This window comes from Phyllostomus hastatus, unplaced genomic scaffold (assembly GCF_019186645.2).
Source record: "Phyllostomus hastatus isolate PE091 unplaced genomic scaffold, TTU_PhHast_1.1 phas_contig_150, whole genome shotgun sequence".
Classification (NCBI taxonomy): Eukaryota; Metazoa; Chordata; class Mammalia; order Chiroptera; family Phyllostomidae; genus Phyllostomus; species Phyllostomus hastatus.
In genome coordinates this window covers 20,074,223-20,094,178 of record NW_025333611.1, presented here as the reverse complement: position 1 = coordinate 20,094,178, position 19,956 = coordinate 20,074,223, and the positions used below count along the sequence as shown (strand labels likewise).

The 19,956-nt window shown below is 57.9% G+C and overlaps 1 protein-coding gene across 1 annotated transcript; it reads left to right on the top strand.

The window, feature by feature from the left end:
- The first annotated feature begins 747 nt into the window (after nt 1-747).
- Nucleotides 748-19,269, top strand: SLC6A7 (solute carrier family 6 member 7). The gene is made up of 14 exons (XM_045825517.1): nt 748-858; nt 5,391-5,574; nt 7,240-7,371; nt 7,525-7,759; nt 9,471-9,609; nt 11,054-11,188; nt 12,052-12,155; nt 12,264-12,388; nt 13,032-13,144; nt 13,377-13,508; nt 13,940-14,039; nt 14,235-14,335; nt 14,912-15,079; nt 17,565-19,269. Exons 1-14 carry the CDS (start codon nt 826-828, stop codon nt 17,772-17,774), a joined length of 1,911 nt encoding a protein of 636 aa, XP_045681473.1. The 5' UTR covers nt 748-825; the 3' UTR covers nt 17,775-19,269.
- Nucleotides 19,270-19,956: the final 687 nt, after the last annotated feature.

Below are 19,956 nucleotides of genomic sequence, written 5' to 3'. Positions count from 1 at the left end.
TGGTCGGATACGTATCCGACTGATGGTGGTTTTTCTTTTTTCAGGGGAAAGGGCAACCCATGGTCTGTCAATGGATGTTAACCGAGCCCCTACTGCGTGCCTGGCCCCATGCTAAATGTTTTCCGTGCACCATCTTCCTGAATTCCTCACATCCTCCTTAAGGGAATAAGATTCTTATCCCCATTTTCCAGACGAAGAAGTGGCAGTGCGGGGAGGTTAAGCCATGTGGACAAGGTGTCACACAGCCAGGAGAGGAGGACCCCGGATGCTGGAACCGACCACTGCCTGTTAGTGTTCCCGGGCATATAGCCTGCCCTCCTCGTTGCCCAGCTGGAGAAAGAGAGGCCGAGAGAGGGCAAGTAATTTGCCCAAGGTCATGCAGGAGACTGATCGAGGCCTCCAAACCTTCAAGGGTTTCCCTCACAACCCCCCACCCCCACCCCACCACTCCTTACGCGCTTGGCCCCTCCAATCACAGCTCTGCACGAGGGGGCGCGCATCCCCCCCACCTCCACCCCTCTGCTGTCTGTCTGTCTGGGTGTCTACGCGGGCGCAGTTGTGCACCCCTCCCCAGCCTCCAGCCCTGCGTAGAGAGCGGCAAGCAAGCGGTGGCAGCGCCCGGCCAGCACCCTACGCCCGCAGCCGACAGACGGCAGCGCCTGCGCTCGCGGCTCCCCCCGCCCCGCCGCCCCCCCTGCAGCCGGTGCGCGGCAGCCGCCGGGGCAAAGACGCGTTGCCAGCCGGCGACACAGCTCCCGCTCTCTCGCTAGCTCTCTGCGCTGAAGGGAAGCCGAGCCAGGAAGCCCCAGCAACCTGCCCATCAAGATGAAGAAGCTCCAGGGAGCTAAACTCCGAAAGGTAGGGCACGAGGGCGGAGTAGGGGCGCACCTGAGAAAGGGGTGCAGAGGCCCGCCCCCATTGAGGCCCTAGGGAGGTAGGGAGGGCACCTGGTCCCAGCTCAGAGCTCTGGGAGAAGCCGGGCTGTCCTGAATTGCACCGGGCAGAGGAGGGGAGGTGGGGTCACGGTCTGTGCCACCCCATACCACCCCACCCCAGTCTGAGGGTTGGGATGTAGTGTAATTGGGCCTGGGGTTCATTACACCAGGTCCTACGAACAGGTGTCTGCAACCACAGGAGGTGAAAGGTAGGGGTGGCTGGGGCCAGGCACCCACCCCTCTCCAATCCCCCTCCCATTTTCCCCAGAGGCTGGTGGGGTGGGGGGCATGTGTGTTAGAATAACTGAGCAGTAGCCTGGAACAGGACAAATTTCGGGGTAGTGGGTGGAGGCGTGGGCCCAGGCCTCCTCTGGTTACTCTTAAGCTGAAGCAGCCCCTGAGATCCAGCAGGGGCGCAGGCTTTCCTGCCCGCGCTCCTGCCTGCAGAGCCCCCGACCTGCTTCCTCCCCGCTCCCTTCCTCCTCCTGGCAGCTGTAGTGTCCCTGCTAAGACCCCAGGCTGCCCCTCTGCAGGAGAAGGAGGCAAAGGCATGGAGTGAGGAACTTGGAGCCCTAAGGAATATGGGGGTGAGAGCTGGCAGGAGAGAAGCAGCCAAATCCTGGGGCCCTGGGCCCAGACCTCAGCGCCCCCCCACACCTGGTCCTGTGGGGTGGCCCTCCCAGCCAAGTGGTATGGGCATGGGGAGGGAGAGTGGTGGGGCAAGTGTTCTGGCTTTGGGCTTAAAAGTAGCAGTCCCAGCCAAGGAGTCAGAACTCCAGGCTACTATTTCTGCAGGTGCCCTGGACTCAGTCTGTGGCAAGTCCATTCTGGAACCTGGACCATTGTCCATCCATCCTCGGTGTCAGAGCACCGAAGCAGGCTTTCCCGTCACAGGTGCGGTCCATAGGGCCTGCTGTTATTGACCACGCCCCCCGCCACAGGCCTCCCCCATTTATTCAAGCTCTCTGCCCTTGGGCAGCTTTGTGGAACCACTGTGATAGGTGGGTCCTTCTTATCCCTGAAGTGAGTCACTTCTTAGGGTCATTCGTGGGTCTCTTGGGCTTCAGTTCTGCCTGGTTCTTTTCCATTCTCCTCCTCTCTTCCCTTTCCTGTCCCTCCCCACAAGAACCCCTGCCCCTCACTGCCACAGGGCCATGCATTATGTAAATAGCCCTGTTGTGGGAAGCTTTATCTCATACAATCCCCCAACAATTCTGGAAGCTAGGGCTCGTTATCCCCACTTTATAGACCAGGAAACCAAGGCATACAGGGGTGCAGCTCACTGCTTTCCTGAAGGTGAGCTGAGCAACCTAGGACCAGCAGAGCAACAGGAGGGGCCACCTAGCCTCAGAGTACCCTCCCTTGGTCTGAGGGAGAGGGGGCAGGGAGGCAGGAAATGCCAGGTATCAGCAGTGAGTATGGGCTCCGAGTCAGGGGTCTGGGTCCCGGCCTTGCTCTGCCCTTGACTTACTGTTTGACCTTGGGCTCCTCCCTTCCTGTCCCTGAAACTCAGTTGTCTCGTCTGCACAGTGATGAACCATTGTCTGTCTCTCTCACCCTGAAGAAGGTATGAGAGCCTTGGCTTGGGCTGTCCTGCCTCTGCCAGCCCCTGGTGCACTGGTGATCTGTATCTGCTGGTCCCTAAAAGAGGGGTGCAGGTCTGCCAAACTCAGGTGTGTTCCTGTGTGACTCTGGGTAGGGAGTGGGGGTGTCTGGGGTGGGAACCTCACACCCAGGTGGAAGTGTGAACTGACTCATTAAGCTTCCAGCCCTGCCCCTGCTTTCCTCTGTCTTCTGACTGTTCCAGCCTCTGTTCCAGCTCCTGGGATTCCCTCCAGGGGCGGGGGGGTGGGGACTCCAGGTGGGCTGCACATTGGCTCAGCTTTGGAGGACCCCATCCCCTGCCCCAGGAGCAGAAACAGGTTTCCTTCTGATTGGAGAAGGAGGGGACAGAGAGCTGGCAGCATCCTGCTCTTGGAACTCTTGTCACCATGGAAACAGAGAGCTAGGACCCGCTCTGTGAACATAGAAAGGGCAGCAGCTTCTCAGGAGGGATCAGAGGAACCTCACTACCGGGCCTTCCTGCCAGCTGGCCTGGATGGGGCTGGGGACCCACTGGGTGACAGGCCTGCCTCACCACCCGGTACCAGTGTCAGCTGGCCCTACCTCATCCCTCCTGCAGCTCACCTAGGAGGGAGCAGCTCCAGAGGGCTGGTGAGAGAGCCTTGGGGGCAAGGGCATGAGGGGAAGGGGCAGGTTTCAGATGGGTCTGAGGGCTGCTACTGCCCTAGCCCCCGAGTGCCCAAGGTCACAGCTGAAGAACCGCCAGGCACATAGTTGTTCCACCCCTGGGAGCCCAGTTACTTGAAAAGCAGCTTTTTCATTGTTGCCACCATCACTCATAATCATGCCAGGCTGCCCTGGTCCAAAAGCTAGCCTCAGGCAGGACCACCCCGACTGTCGTCACTGTCACTGAGAGTCAGCCCAACACTGTTTCTGCCACCAGAGCCTAATATACCAACCCTGTCACCACAGCCAGACACCTCCAGTCCTGTGACTCCTGCACTCTTCGCCCCAGCAATGCTCATATGACAAATCCCCAGCAAATCCTTCTCCGTCGCCACCTGATTTGTGTGAAGACACCTGCTTGGTCTGGTGCCAGGAGGGGCAATTTTAGGGGAACACACAAACCTGGTCGCGGCAATGTCCTGAGCCCCTGGGTGCAGCAATGTCCTGAGCCTCTGGGCGTGAACCAGGTCTGGTCCTCAACCGCCGCGTGAGTCTCCAGTGAAGTCTCTGTGGAGAACCTTGCCTCACAAATCAGAGCGGGAAGACTGTTAGACGGAGATTGTCTAGACCTGCATTTCCCCAGGTATATGCTAGTAGGCCCACTCCTTGAGACCCTTTCCTTAAACAGGACTGGAAAACACTGTCTATGCCAGCCCCTATTTCGAGAGTCCCAGTGCTTATTGGGCCATTGAAGAATCCCAACAAGTAAAAACGGATCTCTCCGTTTTACCTCGTGTTAACCCAGCTTTCCCCAATGGGGAAACTGAGGCTCAGAAGACTCCTTCCCAAAGTCTTACAGTGAATTGGCACAGACGTGGGACTGGAGCTGTGCTCCCCCAACTCCCAGCCCAGAGGAGTCACTGTTCCCCCAACCATCCTTCAGCAGGGAGCAGGCAGTCCCTTCTCTCTGAAAAACATCGGCGTCATCCGGCCATTTGCCTTCTTTGCAAGTCCATCTTTCCCTGCCATAAGGCGAGACTTACAGAGGCAACAGGAGAGCTGTGGCTCCCCCTTTCTCCTGACCCATTCCTGCAGTCGCTTCTAGAAACTGCTGTCTGAGTTTCAGGTGGTCATCCTAGGATCTCTGGTGTTCTTCCCAGGCCCTAAGCCCAGACGGCCCATGGACACGCTAACTCACATCGCTCGGGGCCAAGATTCCAAGCAGCTGACCCAGCTCCTAGCCCTAGCCTGGAGGGAGAATGCCCAGTGGACGTCCCCACCCTCTTTGAGTCACAGGAGGGGCCTTGGGGACAGCTGGCCTCCTTTCGCCTCTGCGCATACATCTGTCCACCAGTGACAGCAAGATTATGACCTTGTGAGACAGATTGGTGCTTAAGTAGCAACTTCCTGCCCAGGAACTGACATGCACAGCCCTCTGTAGGCCCCTTGAACGTAAATGCAGTCCTTCTTCCAGGGGAGTCCAGGGTCCCTCCCAGCCCTCTCTTCTCACGCTCAGGGATCCCAGCTCCTTCCTCTTGTCCTCACGTAACCGCTTTTCCTGAACAACCTCCAGTTTGGCCACCTGCCCTTCGGACACGCGCCAAACTGTCTGTGTCTGTCTTAGAAGGTGGTGCCCAGAAGGGAGGAACAAAACTTCAGTGCTGGTGTGTGAAGACATGGGCTTGGACGGGGGTGAGCTCTGGGCTCGAGACCCAGCTCTCCCACTGCCGGCCTTGTAAACACCTCAGGTGTGTCGGGGCCCCTCTTCGGCCCTTGGTTCTCCCCGTCGTTAAATTGGAGCTTAGATGAACACTTAGCTCACAGGTAAGAATGAAATCAGGTAACGTGAGTAAAAATGTTGAGTGCAGCGAGCACATGGTCAGTGCTCAATACATGGTGACCATCGTTATGATCGTTGTCGTCATTGTCATCATCTTCAAAACAGGGCCATCCCTTGATTGCACCTCTGTGTTAGCCAAACTAAGAGCAAGGTAGCTTTCTGAGTGCCTGAGCCACCCTGCTGGTCCCATGAGTTTGCAGTCACCTGAAATCTCAAGGAGTTCCTGAATGTGGACCACGTTCCCCCAGCTGAGAGAAATCGATCGTCCGAACCAACAGACGATCTGTCCTGTAGCCCTGGTCAAGTCCATGGGCTTGTGTTAGTGGTTGCAGTTCCAACCTGACCTCCCCTTTCTCCTCCACCCTTTTGGTCTCTTTTACTGGCAGCCTGTCACCCCAGACCTGCTGATGACCCCCAGTGACCAGGGGGATGTAGACCTGGATGTGGACTTTGCTGCGGACAGGGGGAACTGGACAGGCAAGCTGGACTTCCTGCTGTCCTGCATCGGCTACTGTGTGGGCCTGGGGAACGTCTGGCGCTTCCCCTACCGAGCCTACACCAACGGAGGAGGTATGGGCCTGTGCTCACTGCCCGGTGATGAGTCAAGGCTCCGGGTGGACTGAGGTTTGAAGTGGCCTTAGCCACCGTCTCCTCTTTGACCTTGAACAGAATTAATTGAAAGTGGTTTCATAGCAACCTGGGGCTGGAAAGAGGGAGCTCACCTGCCTTGTCCCTTTTCGTCACCCAGGCCCCTCCTCCCTCCCTCGGTCCCAGCGTGGGTACCCACACAGTGAGTCCTAAGCACTGGGACTTCCTGGGCCCTGAGCGATGGGCAGGGGGCTGCCTCTGCTTCATGATACAGAGCTGTATCTGCCTGTCAGTGATCACTAAACTCTCAGTATTCTCCCCACCTCCACCCCCCTCACCTCCTCCAGAATCTTGTTCTATCAATAATTCCTGCTCGTGAATCTTCAATCTGTGCTCCGCTCCCGGTTCCTTCCATTGTGATGGCAAACACAGAGTCTCCCATCTGAAACAGATTCTCTGATGTCCCTGCTTCTCCATCAAGTGACCGTTCTAAGTCTTATTAACTAGCTGGGGTTGAGCACTCACCATCTGCCAGCCCTGGGCATGGGGTCCCCACGCCTGTCTCCATTAACCCTGATGGCAGCCCTCCTGGGTGGGCACCGTTGTCCTGATGGGGAAGCCTGAGCTTGGAGAGGCCGGGTTCCTTGCCCAAGGTCACACAGTGGCCAACCCAACAGCCCACCCAGGACTGTCTTCTGCAGAGCCAATGCACGCCCACCAGCACTCCATATCTCTTCCACCTCTACCAAACTCATGGAAGAAGTGCATGTTGGCAGGGAGACAGAAATCCAAATAGAACTGGAGGAAGCAAGGACAGATGCACCGATGCGGCCGGGAAGCGGAGGACCGGAGCTGGCCGCTGAGGCTCTGGGCGCTCCATAACATCCCCAGTCCTCCCTGCTCCCATCCTCACCCCCACCCACTTCCTGACTCCTTCCCTCTGCGTGCTGACCTCATTTTTTCCTGGGACAGGCTTCATCCTTACAGTCGGGGTGGCCAGAGACAACTCTGGGATGACTTCACCCTCAGAACCGCCGTCTCTGAATAAATCTACTTAGAATCCCAGGGAAGGTCTCTAGTTGGCCCGACCTGAGATATGTGCCCCTCAGGAGGTGGGCAGGGGTTGGCTGGCCTGACTGGCAGCCCCTCCAGAGCCATATGGTGGTGGGAAGTTCTCTGAAGGAGTCGGCTGCCAATATGAGAAGGAAGGGGGAAGGGATGCCGGGCGCATGGGACCGCAGGTGGCAGCTGCAAGCATCTGAGGTGGCAAGGCGGGGAAGGGAAAGGCAGGGAGATCGGAGGGCTGATTTCTACAATGAGGAGTATGCACTTTCTTCGACAGGGAACTCACTCATTCACTCACTCATCTGTTCATTCACTTGCTCAGTGTCTGCTCTGAGCCCAGCCCTGGCCTGGGCGCTGGGGCTACAGAGGTGAGTGAATCCCCTCTGCCCTTCCCTGGGCCCTCAGTGATTGGTGGTTAAAGAAGAAGAAGAAGAAGAAGAAAAAGACATCCCAAGCCACAGGAGAAATTCTCTCTCAGGTCGCAGGCAGTGGCCACTGGTCAGGGGAGGGGCAGGGCTGGAGCTGGGCCTTGGGGCGGGGGCGGCCCACTGAGACCCTACCCACCCTCCCTCCTCCTCGCAGGTGCCTTTCTTGTGCCCTACTTCCTCATGCTGGCCATTTGCGGCATCCCCCTCTTCTTTCTCGAGCTCTCCCTGGGCCAGTTCTCCAGCCTGGGGCCCCTGGCTGTCTGGAAAATCAGCCCCCTCTTCAAAGGTGAGGCCTCCGTGGTCCCCGGGGTGGTCTGGGCCTGGGGGAGGCAGGGCAGTTGTTCCTCTCAACCTCCAGAAAGGGATGGCTTCGCAGAGGAGACACGGCCTGGCCCACGGGAAGCGTTGGCCTGAGGGTAGCACCCGTCCCCCCCGCCAGGTGCCGGCGCAGCCATGCTGCTCATCGTGGGCCTGGTGGCCATCTACTACAACATGATCATCGCCTACGTCCTCTTCTACCTCTTCGCCTCCCTCACCAGCGACCTGCCCTGGCAGCACTGTGGCAACTGGTGGAACACGGCCCTCTGCCTGGAGCACAGAGGCTCCAAGGACGGCAACGGGGTCCTGCCCCTCAACCTCACCGGCACCGTCAGCCCCAGCGAGGAGTACTGGAGGTCTGGGGGGCCCGGGCCCCGTGGGGTCGGGGGAGGGTGGGAACGAACCCGTGTCCCCCAGGGGCCCAGCCTGCACCGCAGAGCGGCCAGTATCCCGTGGACTCTGGGTTCTAATCCCAGCTCGTTACCTGACCAGCTCTGCGACCTTGAGCAATGTATTTGGCTTCGGATGCCTTATCTGTAGCGCAGATATGATGAGAGTATTTCAGAGGGCTGCCAGGAGGATGAGAGAAAAGAAGGCACGTAAACTTTGCCTTCAGCCTGGTGGGTAGCAAGTGCTCAGTCAACGCTAGCTGATGGTAATGGTGGTGATGGTGATGATGATGATGATAACAGTAATGGTAACCTTTTGGAGTCTCAGCTTCCACCTCTGTAAGAGGGGATGACAATAGTCCCTGCTTTACAGGGTGTCATCCAGCCAGTCACTCATGTATTTATTCATTCTTTCAATTACTACTTACTGAGCAGCAACTGTCATTAGTAGATAAAGAACGTAACATCAGCCAGGACCACATAGTAAGGACCCTCTCTGGTTGGCTTAATAGGAGAGAAAGGACTATGGTAGAGGAAGGGACTGTTGTGAGGGTCACACAGGTAATGCAGGTGAGACCCTGCCACAGAGCCAGGCAGATTGCGAGCCCCCATGAGTGGCAGGTGTGGGGCGTCACCACTCATCGGCCTGTCCCAAAGCCCCACTTTGCAGCTGAGAAAACAGAGAGGCTTGCCCAGTGCTTGGTGGAAAAGGCAGTCCTGGAACCAAGGAACCTTGATGCTTGATCCTGTTCTGGAACATTCCAGAGTAGCCTGGTCTCTGGGTAGGAACCACTGACTGACCAGAGGATCATTGGCAGACCAGACACCCCCAAATCTTCCCTTGCCAAGGGCTGCTCTTAGGAATCTTCCCCCAAGTGGACCCCATGTCTTGACATATTTTAGTCTCCAACCTGCATTTATTATGCAGTTCATCCATTCGCCTGTCTAAAGTCCATCCAAAGTGCATCTACCTGCCAAGGAGTACATCTGACCAGTGGGAAAGGATGAGCCTGGGTCTGCAGCTTAAAGCCGAAAAACATGCAGGGTCCAGCGGCTGCTGGGGTCTCCACAGAAACACCACAGCCCCCTGCATCAGTGGGAGCTCGGGCAGAAAGCAGGCAGTACTCTCACAAGGCTTCAGCAAAGGGAGTGTAGTGGGGGGACCTTACAGAGGTGAGGCAATGCACACAGAGAGGTGAGGCATCAGGACTTAGCTAGAGGGTCGGCCGTCCCACCCCTGAGCTAAGGGGGCAGCGGGGGGACTGGGGGTAGTGGAACCAGGGAGGTTTGGAGCCTTGGAGGAAAGCCTGCCCAGTAATAGCTTGCTATGGAAAAAGGCAGTCACAGCCGGGCCTGCTGATGGTGTGCTTGCACTCACTTGTGCATAGGCCCATGGACATGTGTGTGTACAAATATACCCCGACCTCTCACTCCTCCCAGCCTCCAGTCTCCTGCTGCTGCTTCCCACTAACCCAGACCCAAGTGGAAATGGAGCATGAAGGCAGCCTGGGACAGGGATCTGTGGAGGTCAGCCTCCTGGATGCAGAGCTGGTCAGAGGGCAGACCAGAATCAAAGGGAAACTAGCCAGGACTGCCTCGCAGGCTGGCCACGGCTTTCCTCCCATCAGTGGAGTGTGGCGGTGCGACCAGAGGACACTGAGACCTTCATCTCCCACAGCCGATATGTCCTCCACATCCAAGGCAGCCGGGGCATCGGCAGCCCCGGGGAGATCCGCTGGAACCTCTGCCTCTGCCTGCTGCTCGCCTGGGTCATCGTGTTCCTCTGTATCCTCAAGGGCGTGAAGTCCTCAGGCAAGGTGAGGTCTGAGGGGCCCAGAGGCCTGAGGGGCTGGGAGGGGTGAGGGCTTCCTGGAGGAGGCAGGGCGTGGATCGAACCTAAGAGGATGAGTAGACTTCAACTGGGAAGAGGGGAAGGGAAAGGGCACGGAGCTGGGGATGGAGGGGGACGCTGCCTGAAGAAAGACGTGGAGGTAAGGATGGCAGTGGCTAGGCTGGTTCACTAGACTAGAAACTTGCCAAGGGCAGGACCTAGCTGTTATTCAAGTTTGTATCCTTACCCAGTGCTTGGCACTTTGAAAGGGCTCAGCGGGTGTTCCTTGAATGCTTTGAGGGTGGTTATATGAGTCAGAGCTCTTTGAGATGCCAGTGACCAGAATGCAGTTGTCACACTCAATTGGAAAGTCCAGAGTGTGTGCTTCAGGCATGGCTGGATCTAGGGCTTCAATTAATATTATTAGGAATGTGGTTCTTGCAGCCTATCAGCAGTGCTTTCCTCTGGAGTGGCTTCCTTCTCAGGCTTCATTCTTCATGTGGTTGTCCCAGTAGCTCTGGGCTACACTGTACCTGCTTAGGGAAGGGTTCTCCCCTTCCCCAGTTTGCAAAATCCTAGAAGTGAGCCCCACTGGGTAAGCTGGGTTGCAGTACCAATCCCTGAACCAGTCACTGTGGCCAGGAAGGTGGAGTGCAGGGCCTGGGTCACGGGCCCATCCCCAGAGCTGGGAATGAAGTCAGGTGGGGTAGGGAAAGTCAGGGGACTCTTATCCAAAGAAGGTCAATGAGATATTGAGCAGACAGAGCCACAGGTGTCCACTTTAGGTTATAAAGGGCAGGAAGGCCATAAAGCTGTTTCAGAAGGACTTGGAAACCTGAATGGTTTACTTAATCATTTATAAGTTAGAACTTGTCCCTCTGCAAAGTGCTCAGAAATGTTGTCCACTTGGAAGAGAACCATTACGAAACCAGAGAAGAAAGCGTTTAGAAAGAAGGGAGAAGTAATCATAGCACGAGCCGAGGGAGTGAGGAGCCAGGACTCAGTGGTGTCTGCTGAGGGCATGGCTGGAGGTTTGGACACGGGCAGAGACAGGGCAGAGGGGGGCCTGGGAACGTGCAATGTCTGAGGATCGTGCTGGCTGATGACCACGTGGGGTGCGTCTGCTGGGGACAGTGGACGTGAGAGGCAGGAGGCTCTTCTACCCTCCAGGGGAGGGGCGATGGTGGCCTGGACTGGGCAGCAGGGGAGCTGGAGGGAGTGGATAGATTGGGGACAGCCTTGGGAAGCAGTGGCAGGACTTTGCAGATGGGGTCAATGTGTGGAGGGCAAGGAGGAGGAAGGGAGGGAGGGGAAAAGAAGCATCACAGGTTGATGGCTGTTCCCGACTTGGGCGTAAGACGGGGATTTCTTGAGGAGCAGCAGGGTAGAGGAAGTCACCCTGCCTCCTGTCCCCACTCACTGACTCTCAGGTGGTGTATTTCACGGCCACGTTCCCCTACCTCATCCTGGTCATGCTGCTGGTCCGAGGGGTGACCCTCCCAGGGGCCTGGAAGGGCATCCAGTTCTATCTCACGCCCCAGTTCCACCACCTGTTGTCTTCCAAGGTGAGGCCTCGGGGCTGGGGTGCAGAGGGGGGCAGTCAGGCCCGAGCCGGGAAGTGGAAACATGGATCCCTGGGGAAGAGAGTGAGCCGGGGTAGGACCCCCAGACGTGGAGAGCCCCCAGGACCAGGCACTGTGCTTGGCACTGTCTCTTTCGTTAATTTTTCTCGATGTTCCTGTGAAGTAAACAATATCTTCCCGTTTTACAGATGAAGAAAACGGAGGCCCAAGAGTCAGGGGTCAGCTCTCACTCACGCAGCTAGGAAGCGGCAGAGCTGGGATTCTAACCCAGATCTGTCTGAGCCCAGACCCCACGGAAGGCCTGAGGAATAGCGGTCACCACAACCATGGTGCTGACGGCTGTCATTGCTCACTCATTGACAAATGACTGTCCCTGACCCCACTCCTAGCACTTCGCATACACGCGGTCATTTAACCCTCCCACCACCCTGTTCCAGATGGTGAGGTGGCTTGCCCAAGCTACAGGCTGGAGAGTGGTAGCGCTGTGGTCCAGACCCAGGTCCCTCTGCCTCTGAGAAGGAAGTCCAGGGGTTACATGGGCTTCTCGTCCATGTGAATTTACTGAAAAACTTAGAGGAGGAACTACATCCTTCAGAACGAGACCAAGCTTAGACATTACCTTCTAGATCCTAGCTGGGGAAACTGAGGCCCAGAGAGGCAGAGTGTAAGCGTGGAAGCTGGGCTTGCTCCTGGCCCATGTCACTTGTGAGCCAGGCCCTACCCCACACCATCCCTGGACCAATCAGCCGGCTCCCTCATCTCCTCCCTCCTGTCTCCTTGGCCCTGTACACGATGATGTGCCAACCGCTTCTCTTTGCCCTCCATCTGCATCCTTCCTGCCACAGGTGTGGATCGAGGCTGCCCTTCAGATCTTCTACTCCCTGGGTGTGGGCTTTGGGGGTCTCCTCACCTTTGCCTCCTACAACACGTTCCACCAGAACATCTATCGGTCAGTGCAGCCCACTGGACCCGGGGGCCGGAGCGGGAGGAGAGAGGCTAGCTGGGGAGGGCCTCATAGGGTGAGGCTCACAGCCTGCACCCGGACTTCTCCCTGCAGAGACACCTTCATCGTCACCCTGGGCAACGCCATCACCAGCATCCTGGCCGGCTTCGCCATCTTCTCCGTGCTGGGCTACATGTCTCAGGAGCTGGGTGTGCCCGTGGACCAAGTTGCCAAAGCAGGTGGGCATGCTGCCCGGCCCTGGTATGCCAAGGGCCCTAGGGCATGTCGAGGGCTGGGAAAGTGAGCCTGCGTGGGGACCAGCAAGGTTGCAGATGGGCATGGAGAGTGTGTGCGTGCATGTGCACACAAATTAATGTGTCTTAGCTGGTCTCTGGGTGGCCGTGTGCAAATGAGTGGATTTGACCTGTGTCTGGAGATACGTGAACTTCTGTATGAGACTGTCTTATGTTTTGTCACATCTTAGTAGCTCACCTTGCTTGTCCCAATGAATCATGTGCTGTACTGAGATATCTGTGTACAAGCGAATCGATGGTGTGAGTGATCGTGTGCTTTACCTATATGTTAGTGGGGTTGTTTGTGTGAGTAGTTGTGTACATAAGCGTATTCAACTGAAGTGTTGTATTTGGGTCTCCTGTGTATTCATGTACTCATCGTTAATGCATTTATTTTATCAACTTCTGCTCACTGAGCGCTGACGATATGCTGGCATGCGCCCTAGGAGTCCCGAGAGTATCAGAGGTGTGCAGTGAGTGGGCACCTTGGGGTTTGCCCACGTGGATGTAAGCGACCACGTGTGTCTGAGTATGTGTGTGGGGCCTGCCGCGTGCCCCAGGCTGCTGACCCCGTGTGCCCTTGGCCCAGGCCCTGGCCTGGCCTTTGTCGTCTATCCGCAGGCTATGACCATGCTGCCTCTGTCCCCCTTCTGGTCCTTCCTCTTCTTCTTCATGCTGCTGACTCTCGGTCTGGACAGTCAGGTGAGCCTTGGCCACACCAGGGGTGCCTCATGGTGTGTGTGATGTGGGTGTGCTGTGTGTACCTCTGTGTGTGGGATGTGTGTGTGTGTGTCTATGTGCAATGTGTGTGTGTGATGTGTTTCCATGTGTACGTTTGTGTGTCTCTGGTGTGTGATGTTTGTGTGTGTGTATCCATGAGTGTGTGTGTGTGGTGGAGGCGGAACTCTGACCCTCCTCCCCCCTGCCACTCCAGTTTGCCTTTCTGGAGACCATTGTGACAGCAGTGACAGATGAGTTCCCGTACTACCTGCGACCCAAGAAGGCCGTGTTCTCAGGGCTCATCTGTGTGGCCATGTACCTGATGGGGCTGGTCCTCACCACAGACGTGAGTGGCTTTGCAGGGCAGGTGGCTGGTAGGCGAGGCTGGGAGGACACCTGTAGCAATGTCTGTGGCCAGGCTATGCATTTCCCAAGCCACCCATTTCCTTGGCCTCTTTGGGGGGGGGCCCTCTCTCCCAAGGGCCACCTTGGTCTGTGACCCAGAGTCCTAGCTTTGGAATCTGAAAGACCTGAGTTCAAGCCTTGCTCCTGAACTTGCTGAGCAAGCTCACAACAAGTGGCTTCTCCTCCCTGCACCTGCTTTACCATCAGCAGAACGGGGTCTGTACCTAGGGTTGCTGTGAGACTCAGATAAGGTGATGCGTATGGAGGGCCCGGCAGGCGGACAGCAGCATGCTGTCAACAGCTTGCTCGAGGGGCTGCAGCAGGGAGCCAGGCCGTGGGGAAGGGACCCCAGAGCTGTGACTTGTATTCCAGGGGGGCATGTACTGGCTGGTCCTTCTAGACGATTACAGCGCCAGCTTCGGGCTAATGGTGGTGGTGATCACCACGTGCCTCGCTGTCACCCGGGTATATGGTGAGAGGGGCCGGGGGAGGTGGAGATGAGGCTCCCCACAGTGGGAGATGGGAGTCTACCCTGGAGCCCCCCAGCAACTGGGTCCCTGGTCCCAAGGGCCAGGGTTTCTGGTGGGGGCCATTGGGGTGGAGGAGGGGCTACTGGGTGTGGGCGGGGCCTGTGGGTGGGGCCATCCTCCTCTCCTCCCCCGTTCAGGCATCCAGAGGTTCTGCCGGGACATCCACATGATGCTGGGCTTCAAGCCGGGCCTCTACTTCAGGGCCTGCTGGCTGTTCCTGTCTCCAGCCACGCTCCTGGTAACTGGGGTGGGGGAGGGCTGCTGGCTGGGGGCCCAGGGCCAAGAGCAGGGCTCCTCTGGGCATTCAGTGTGGTAGGGCTTCCCTGTCCCGGAGTGGACCTCTGTCAGAGCCGAGAGGTGGGCTGGGCCCCAGGATCAGCTCTGCTCCCCTTCCCCTTGATGCCCCCGCTTTTGTGTCTGTGCCCACTCTAGTCCTGCATTTGGTTGACAAAATGAGTGAGGCTCTCTCAGGCCTCAGGCATTAGGGCTGGGGCCTTGAAGTTTCCCTCTCTCAGCCTTGGCTTGCAGTGGGTCAGGGATGGCTGTCTCCGAAATTAGGGTGCTTCAGAGCTGGGCTGTCTCAGGGCTGGGCATTGGGTGAGCTCAGAGCAGAGCTCAGGCCTTGCCAAAGCTCCAAAACAAACATGGACCATCTCGGGTCTGGCTCTGGTACCTCATAGGACTGGGCTGTCTCAGACACTGGCTGTCTCTGGGCTGGGCTTTCTCAGGCCTTAAGGTAGCTCAGACCTGGGCTATGGTAAGCCCTGGGGCCAGCCCAAGGCCCACTGTGATGCTGGGAGCCCCCTACCTGCAGGCCCTGCTGGTGTATAGCATCATCAAGTACCAGCCCTCAGAGTACGGCAGCTACCGATTCCCAGCCTGGGCAGAGCTGCTGGGCATCCTGATGGGCCTGCTGTCCTGCCTCCTGATCCCAGCTGGCATGCTGGTGGCTGTGCTTCGAGAGGAGGGCTCGCTCTGGGAGGTGAGTCAGCTGTACCCCTGCCTACCCCCAGCCTTGCTGACCTGTGGCCTGGCCCTGGGCCCACCTGCTAAAACAGAAAACATTTGCACTAACACTGTATCCAGGGCCTTGCAGGCTTCTTTTAAGAGCAATTTGTCTAACCGGTAGCCTGAGCTATGAATCAGCTCAGACCCACTTGGGCTGAGATAGGCTGGGCAGGCCTGCCCTGTGGCCCCTCATATCACACAGGGCCACTGAGGGGGCTCAGTCCAAAGCCCACCAGTGTCAGCCAATGCCTGCTTGTCTTAGGGAGAAGACAAGGGACCCAAGGTCCCATGGTGAGTAAGGCAGGAGTAAGGACTTAAACTGTAGTCACCAGCCCAGAGCTTCCCTTTGGAACTCAAGGTCAGATGGCAACATTGGGGAACCCCAGGCAGTGGGCTGTCACCCTCCTCCTGTGTCCAGGAGCCCTGCCGTGGCCCACAGGTGACCTGGGAAAGGGATGATAGCATGAGCCCTCCTCACGGCCAGGGCTTTGTGGAGATACCTGCAGGGATCTGCAAGGGGAGTAGTGAGCTTGCTGTAAGGCTGTGTGACCACAGAGAGATCCTGCCCCTCTCTGAGCCTCAGGGCCCCCTCTTTACATAGAGACCTCCACCTCTCAGGCCATGGGTGTGCAGTCCTCTGGTGGCAAGCAGCTGTCATCATGAGCAGAGCCAAATGAGCCTGCTGGCCCCAGAGAGAGCCTAGGGACCCCCCTCCCACCCCTACATCCCATCAGATGTGCGTGGGATCCAGCTAGTACTGCCTCGTGAGAGCTGATTATTAAATATTCAGGAATGTTGTTAGCTAGTTATTAAACCATTCATAGCTTGAGGATGACACTGGTGGGAATATTTGTACCATTGAAATAGGCTACAAGTCAGGCCTCCTGCACCCTGCAGCCCCCTCCCCAGCCTGCTGCCGGCACACTGCTGCCCCCACTCTCCATACAGCTCTGCTGGCCCTCAGCCGCCCTCACTCACCTTCCCGTCTCCACCGGGACAGGCACTCAGAAGCGGGCTGTAGCCGCTTCTCAGAGTAGTCCAGACACTACTCTGCCTCCAACTGCTGCGGAGGCAGAGTTGGAAAAGTTGGGTATCACACAGGGCTACTGAGGGGGCAGGTTCAGAAAAGGCAAGCCCCTTGCCTTTTCCGAACCTCAGGAGCCCCACCTGTGCTGCCACAGGAAATTTGTCTCCTTGCTTGAGAGTCAGGTGTCTGAAAAGGGGAGGAGAAAGAGGGGCTGCTCAGGGTGATGGGCTCCATCCCCTTGCCCCCAGAAGCTCACAGTTCCCAGGCCTTACTGTGCCTCCCCACTGCTCCGCCACCCCAGCTGCTAACAGCCGGTTGGAGAGGCGTGTTGTTGGGGGGTGGTGAGCGCTGCAGGGGAGCTGTTGCCCAGCTCCACAGCGCCACCTTCGGGGACCAGTGCTCCAGTCCCTGCAGAGACCTGATCAAATGGACAAAGGGATCAGTTACCAAAATCTAAGGAGAGAGCATTCCAGGCAGGACAGTTAGCACAAAGGCCCTGAGGCAGGAGGGGCTGGCGTGTTTGAGGACAGCAAAGAGGTCAGCGTGACTGGATCAGACAGGGCGGAGCACGGGTGGCAGGAGCTGAGGTCAGGGAGGTGGACAGGGGCCAGGACGGCCAGGCCGTGGCGAGCCCTCAGGATTTCATTCCAAGTGCGATCACGAGCCCTCGGCAGGGTCCTGAGCAGTGAGGTCAGATGCTCTTCAAAGGTTCTGTGTGCTAGGCCCCGGGCTAAGGGCACTGCACACATTCTCCCGTGAATAGGCACCCCCCGGGCTCCACTTAATGTTGGTTGTGTTTCCTCCTTGAAGGGTCTGGGGCAGGGCAGAGGGCTCAGGGAATGTGGTTTGAGGAAGCAAGAACCCGAGCATGTCTGGGTTTAGTCATCGTCTTAGTCAGCTACCTCCTTCCATGGAAACTGGGGCTCGGCGAGAGAAAGGTCAGACATCAGAGTCAGAATGAAGCCAGATGCCCGAGACGTGGAAGGCCAGCGGTGACCACCCCCCAAGTTTTCCCCATGCGTGGCTCCTCCCCCCACGCTGCCAGCTCCGTAGAACTCAGCTCCAGAATGGGCTCCTGCACTGGCTGTCGTGTAGTCACAACCACAGCCACCGTCTGCTGGGCCTTACTCTGTTCCCAGTGCCCTGCACAACCCTAACTCGGCCTCATGCATCCCGAGTTACAGACGAGGAAACAGCTAAGATTCTGTGCTCAAAGGCCACCCAGACCAGGAGTTCTCCCAGACTCCTGGCAGAACAAGAATCTCATACAGGCATGTGACTCCCTCCCTGGGGTGAGCAGCACAGCTCCCATTCCCGAGGTTGTTGTCAGGACTAGTCCAGTTGATGTGGGAAGGTCTCTGCCAGGTGCCCGTTCCCAGGAAGCACTCCTGGAGCACGACCTGTTTTCACTGCTGTCTTTGCTCTGCTGCAGAGGCTCCAGCAGGCCAGCCGGCCCACCATGGACTGGGGCCCATCGCTGGAGGAAAACCGGACAGGCATGTACGTGGCCACGCTGGCCGGGAGCCAGTCACCCAAGCCGCTGATGGTGCACATGCGCAAGTACGGGGGCATCACCAGCTTCGAGAATACCGCCATTGAGGTGGACCGCGAGATTGCCGAGGAGGAGGAGTCCATGATGTGAGGAAGGAAGCAGGTGGACCAGAGGTCCCGCCCCCGTGCAAAGGAAGCTATGCCTTCTAGGATTCTGTGAGGCCTGAGGCTTCAGGAGGTTGCCATGGTGATGCAGGCCCCAATGCAAGTCCTTCTTTGTGGCCTCTGCCTTTCCTGAAATCTGCCCCCATGTGCGTGCGTGTGCGTGCACACACACTAGAAAGCTGAGAATGACCCAGCTCAGCCCTCGTTTCACAGGTGGAGAAGCTGAGGCCGGGAAGGAGGACTTGCCTGAGGCCTCCTGGCAGGGGAGACCAAAGCCCAGGCCTCCCGACCAGCCAGGCCCCTTTCTCACGGGGCAGCTCTCACCACCCTCCCGTCCATGTGCAGGGCCCAGACCCCATCCTTTTCTCAGGGAGCCTGCCCTCCACTCTCCGTCACAGCCAGAATCTTGAGTTGGTCAGGGAAACTCAGGGCGTCTTGAGCCCCATCAGGCCCCAGGCATCGAGGATTAGCAAGTCAAGGTGGGGAACGACCCCTGTGGGTTCAGGTGCTCGGCCAGGTTTCCTGAAGGAGGTGGGATCTGAGGGCTCTGGAGGATGGGCAAGTTTGGAAAGGGAGGAAGAGGAGGGAAGGTGGGTGGGGAAGGCCTCTGGGTAAGGGGCAGACCCAGCCGAGGCCTGGATCCCACTGTAGCCTCTCCCTCCCCTCCTGGGGCCAGGAGGGGGCTGCCTGCCTGGGCCAGAGACCAGGGGCAGAGCAGGAAGAGTGGCGGGAGGAGCAGTCACCAGGTTACAGCAGGTTCAAGGAGCAATGAAAACTGCCAGGGAGGGGGAGCCAGGGACACGGGGTGGGCAGGGGACTTGCATGATCTGTTTGTGCTTTAGATGGAGTGTTGTTCTGGGGCAGACTAGGGGGACAGGGCGGAGGAGAGGGGCCTGTGGAGAGCAGCAAGAAGGGCCGGTGGCCCGGGCTAGGGTGAGGGAGGTAGGGGTAGGGAAAGAAGAAGGACCTCCGTGTAGGGAGCCCTGGACATGCCCACGACAGAGGGGAGAGATGCCCGACCCGCACAAGCTGTGGAGATGGGAATGAGGGGCCATAACCAAGACTCAGGGCCCCTCTCTTCCCTTCTGCCTTGTCCTGGTGGTCCTCACTCTATGCCCCAGCTCCAGGCACTGCTGGGAAATTCTCCTTGGCTGTGAATGATCAGGGCAACTAGGAAACTTGGAGATGGCCCACATGCATGGCTGACTGGTCTTGTCGCTGCCCACTGTGCTCCAGAACATACGGGGCCCAGGCACGAGGGGGTGGAGACAGAAAGCAGAGGGCAGCGAGCCCCCAGGCCTGGGGCCGGAAGGGGCTGCCCTGGGGTCTGTCCCTCCCTGAGAGATGAGCATGGGGTGTGCACACGCCCGAGCAGGTCTGCTGCTGCACACGGTGAGCCCCAGTGGAGCTGTGCCAGCCTCTGCGCCCGTCTCTCTCCCGGTGTCTCCCAACCCATCTGTGTTCTGCTGGTTTATTGTTAATAAAACCCAGTGAGGTCATCCTGCTGACCCTGTCTCCTCACTGCCGAGAGCCATGAGGTGGGCAGCACAGGGCTTTCCAGCTCCCTTTGGACAGATAAGGAAACCGAGACTCAGCTGCCCCCGTCCTGGCTCTCCTGGCTTCAGACACTTCACTCCTCTGTGGGGTGGGTGGGGCTGAGGAAGAATGTTGAAGAAGATGAGGAAGGCCCTTAAAGACCAGTTCGTTCCCCATTGTACGTATGGACAAGCCGAGGCCCACCGAGGGGAAGAGACTTGGTCAAGGTCGCTCAGCTGAGGCCGGCAGAGCTGGGGACAGACCAGGCACACCAGCACTCCCCTCTCCCTCGCCAGCTGTTCTCCTGCCTTCTCTGCCGGTGACTCTGCAGCAGGAAGACCTGGGTTGGGAGGAGCCCGGGCTGGAAGGATTTCCTGGTTCTCCCCACCCCCTCCTGCCACGACCTTGCCATATGAAAGAGCTTTAGAGCCTTTCGAATGTGAGGCCCAGGTGTCTGCAAAGGCTTTGATTGGGGGCCTGCATGCTGCATATTTCGGATATTAATAATTTCCCCTAACAAAGGGCCAGGCCTTTTGGGGGCTTCCTGCCCCTCTTTGTCTGGGGCTTTACTGGGGGAAGAGAGGTGGGTTTGCTAATTTACAGAGGATGTGAGAATGGACCTCACAATCAAG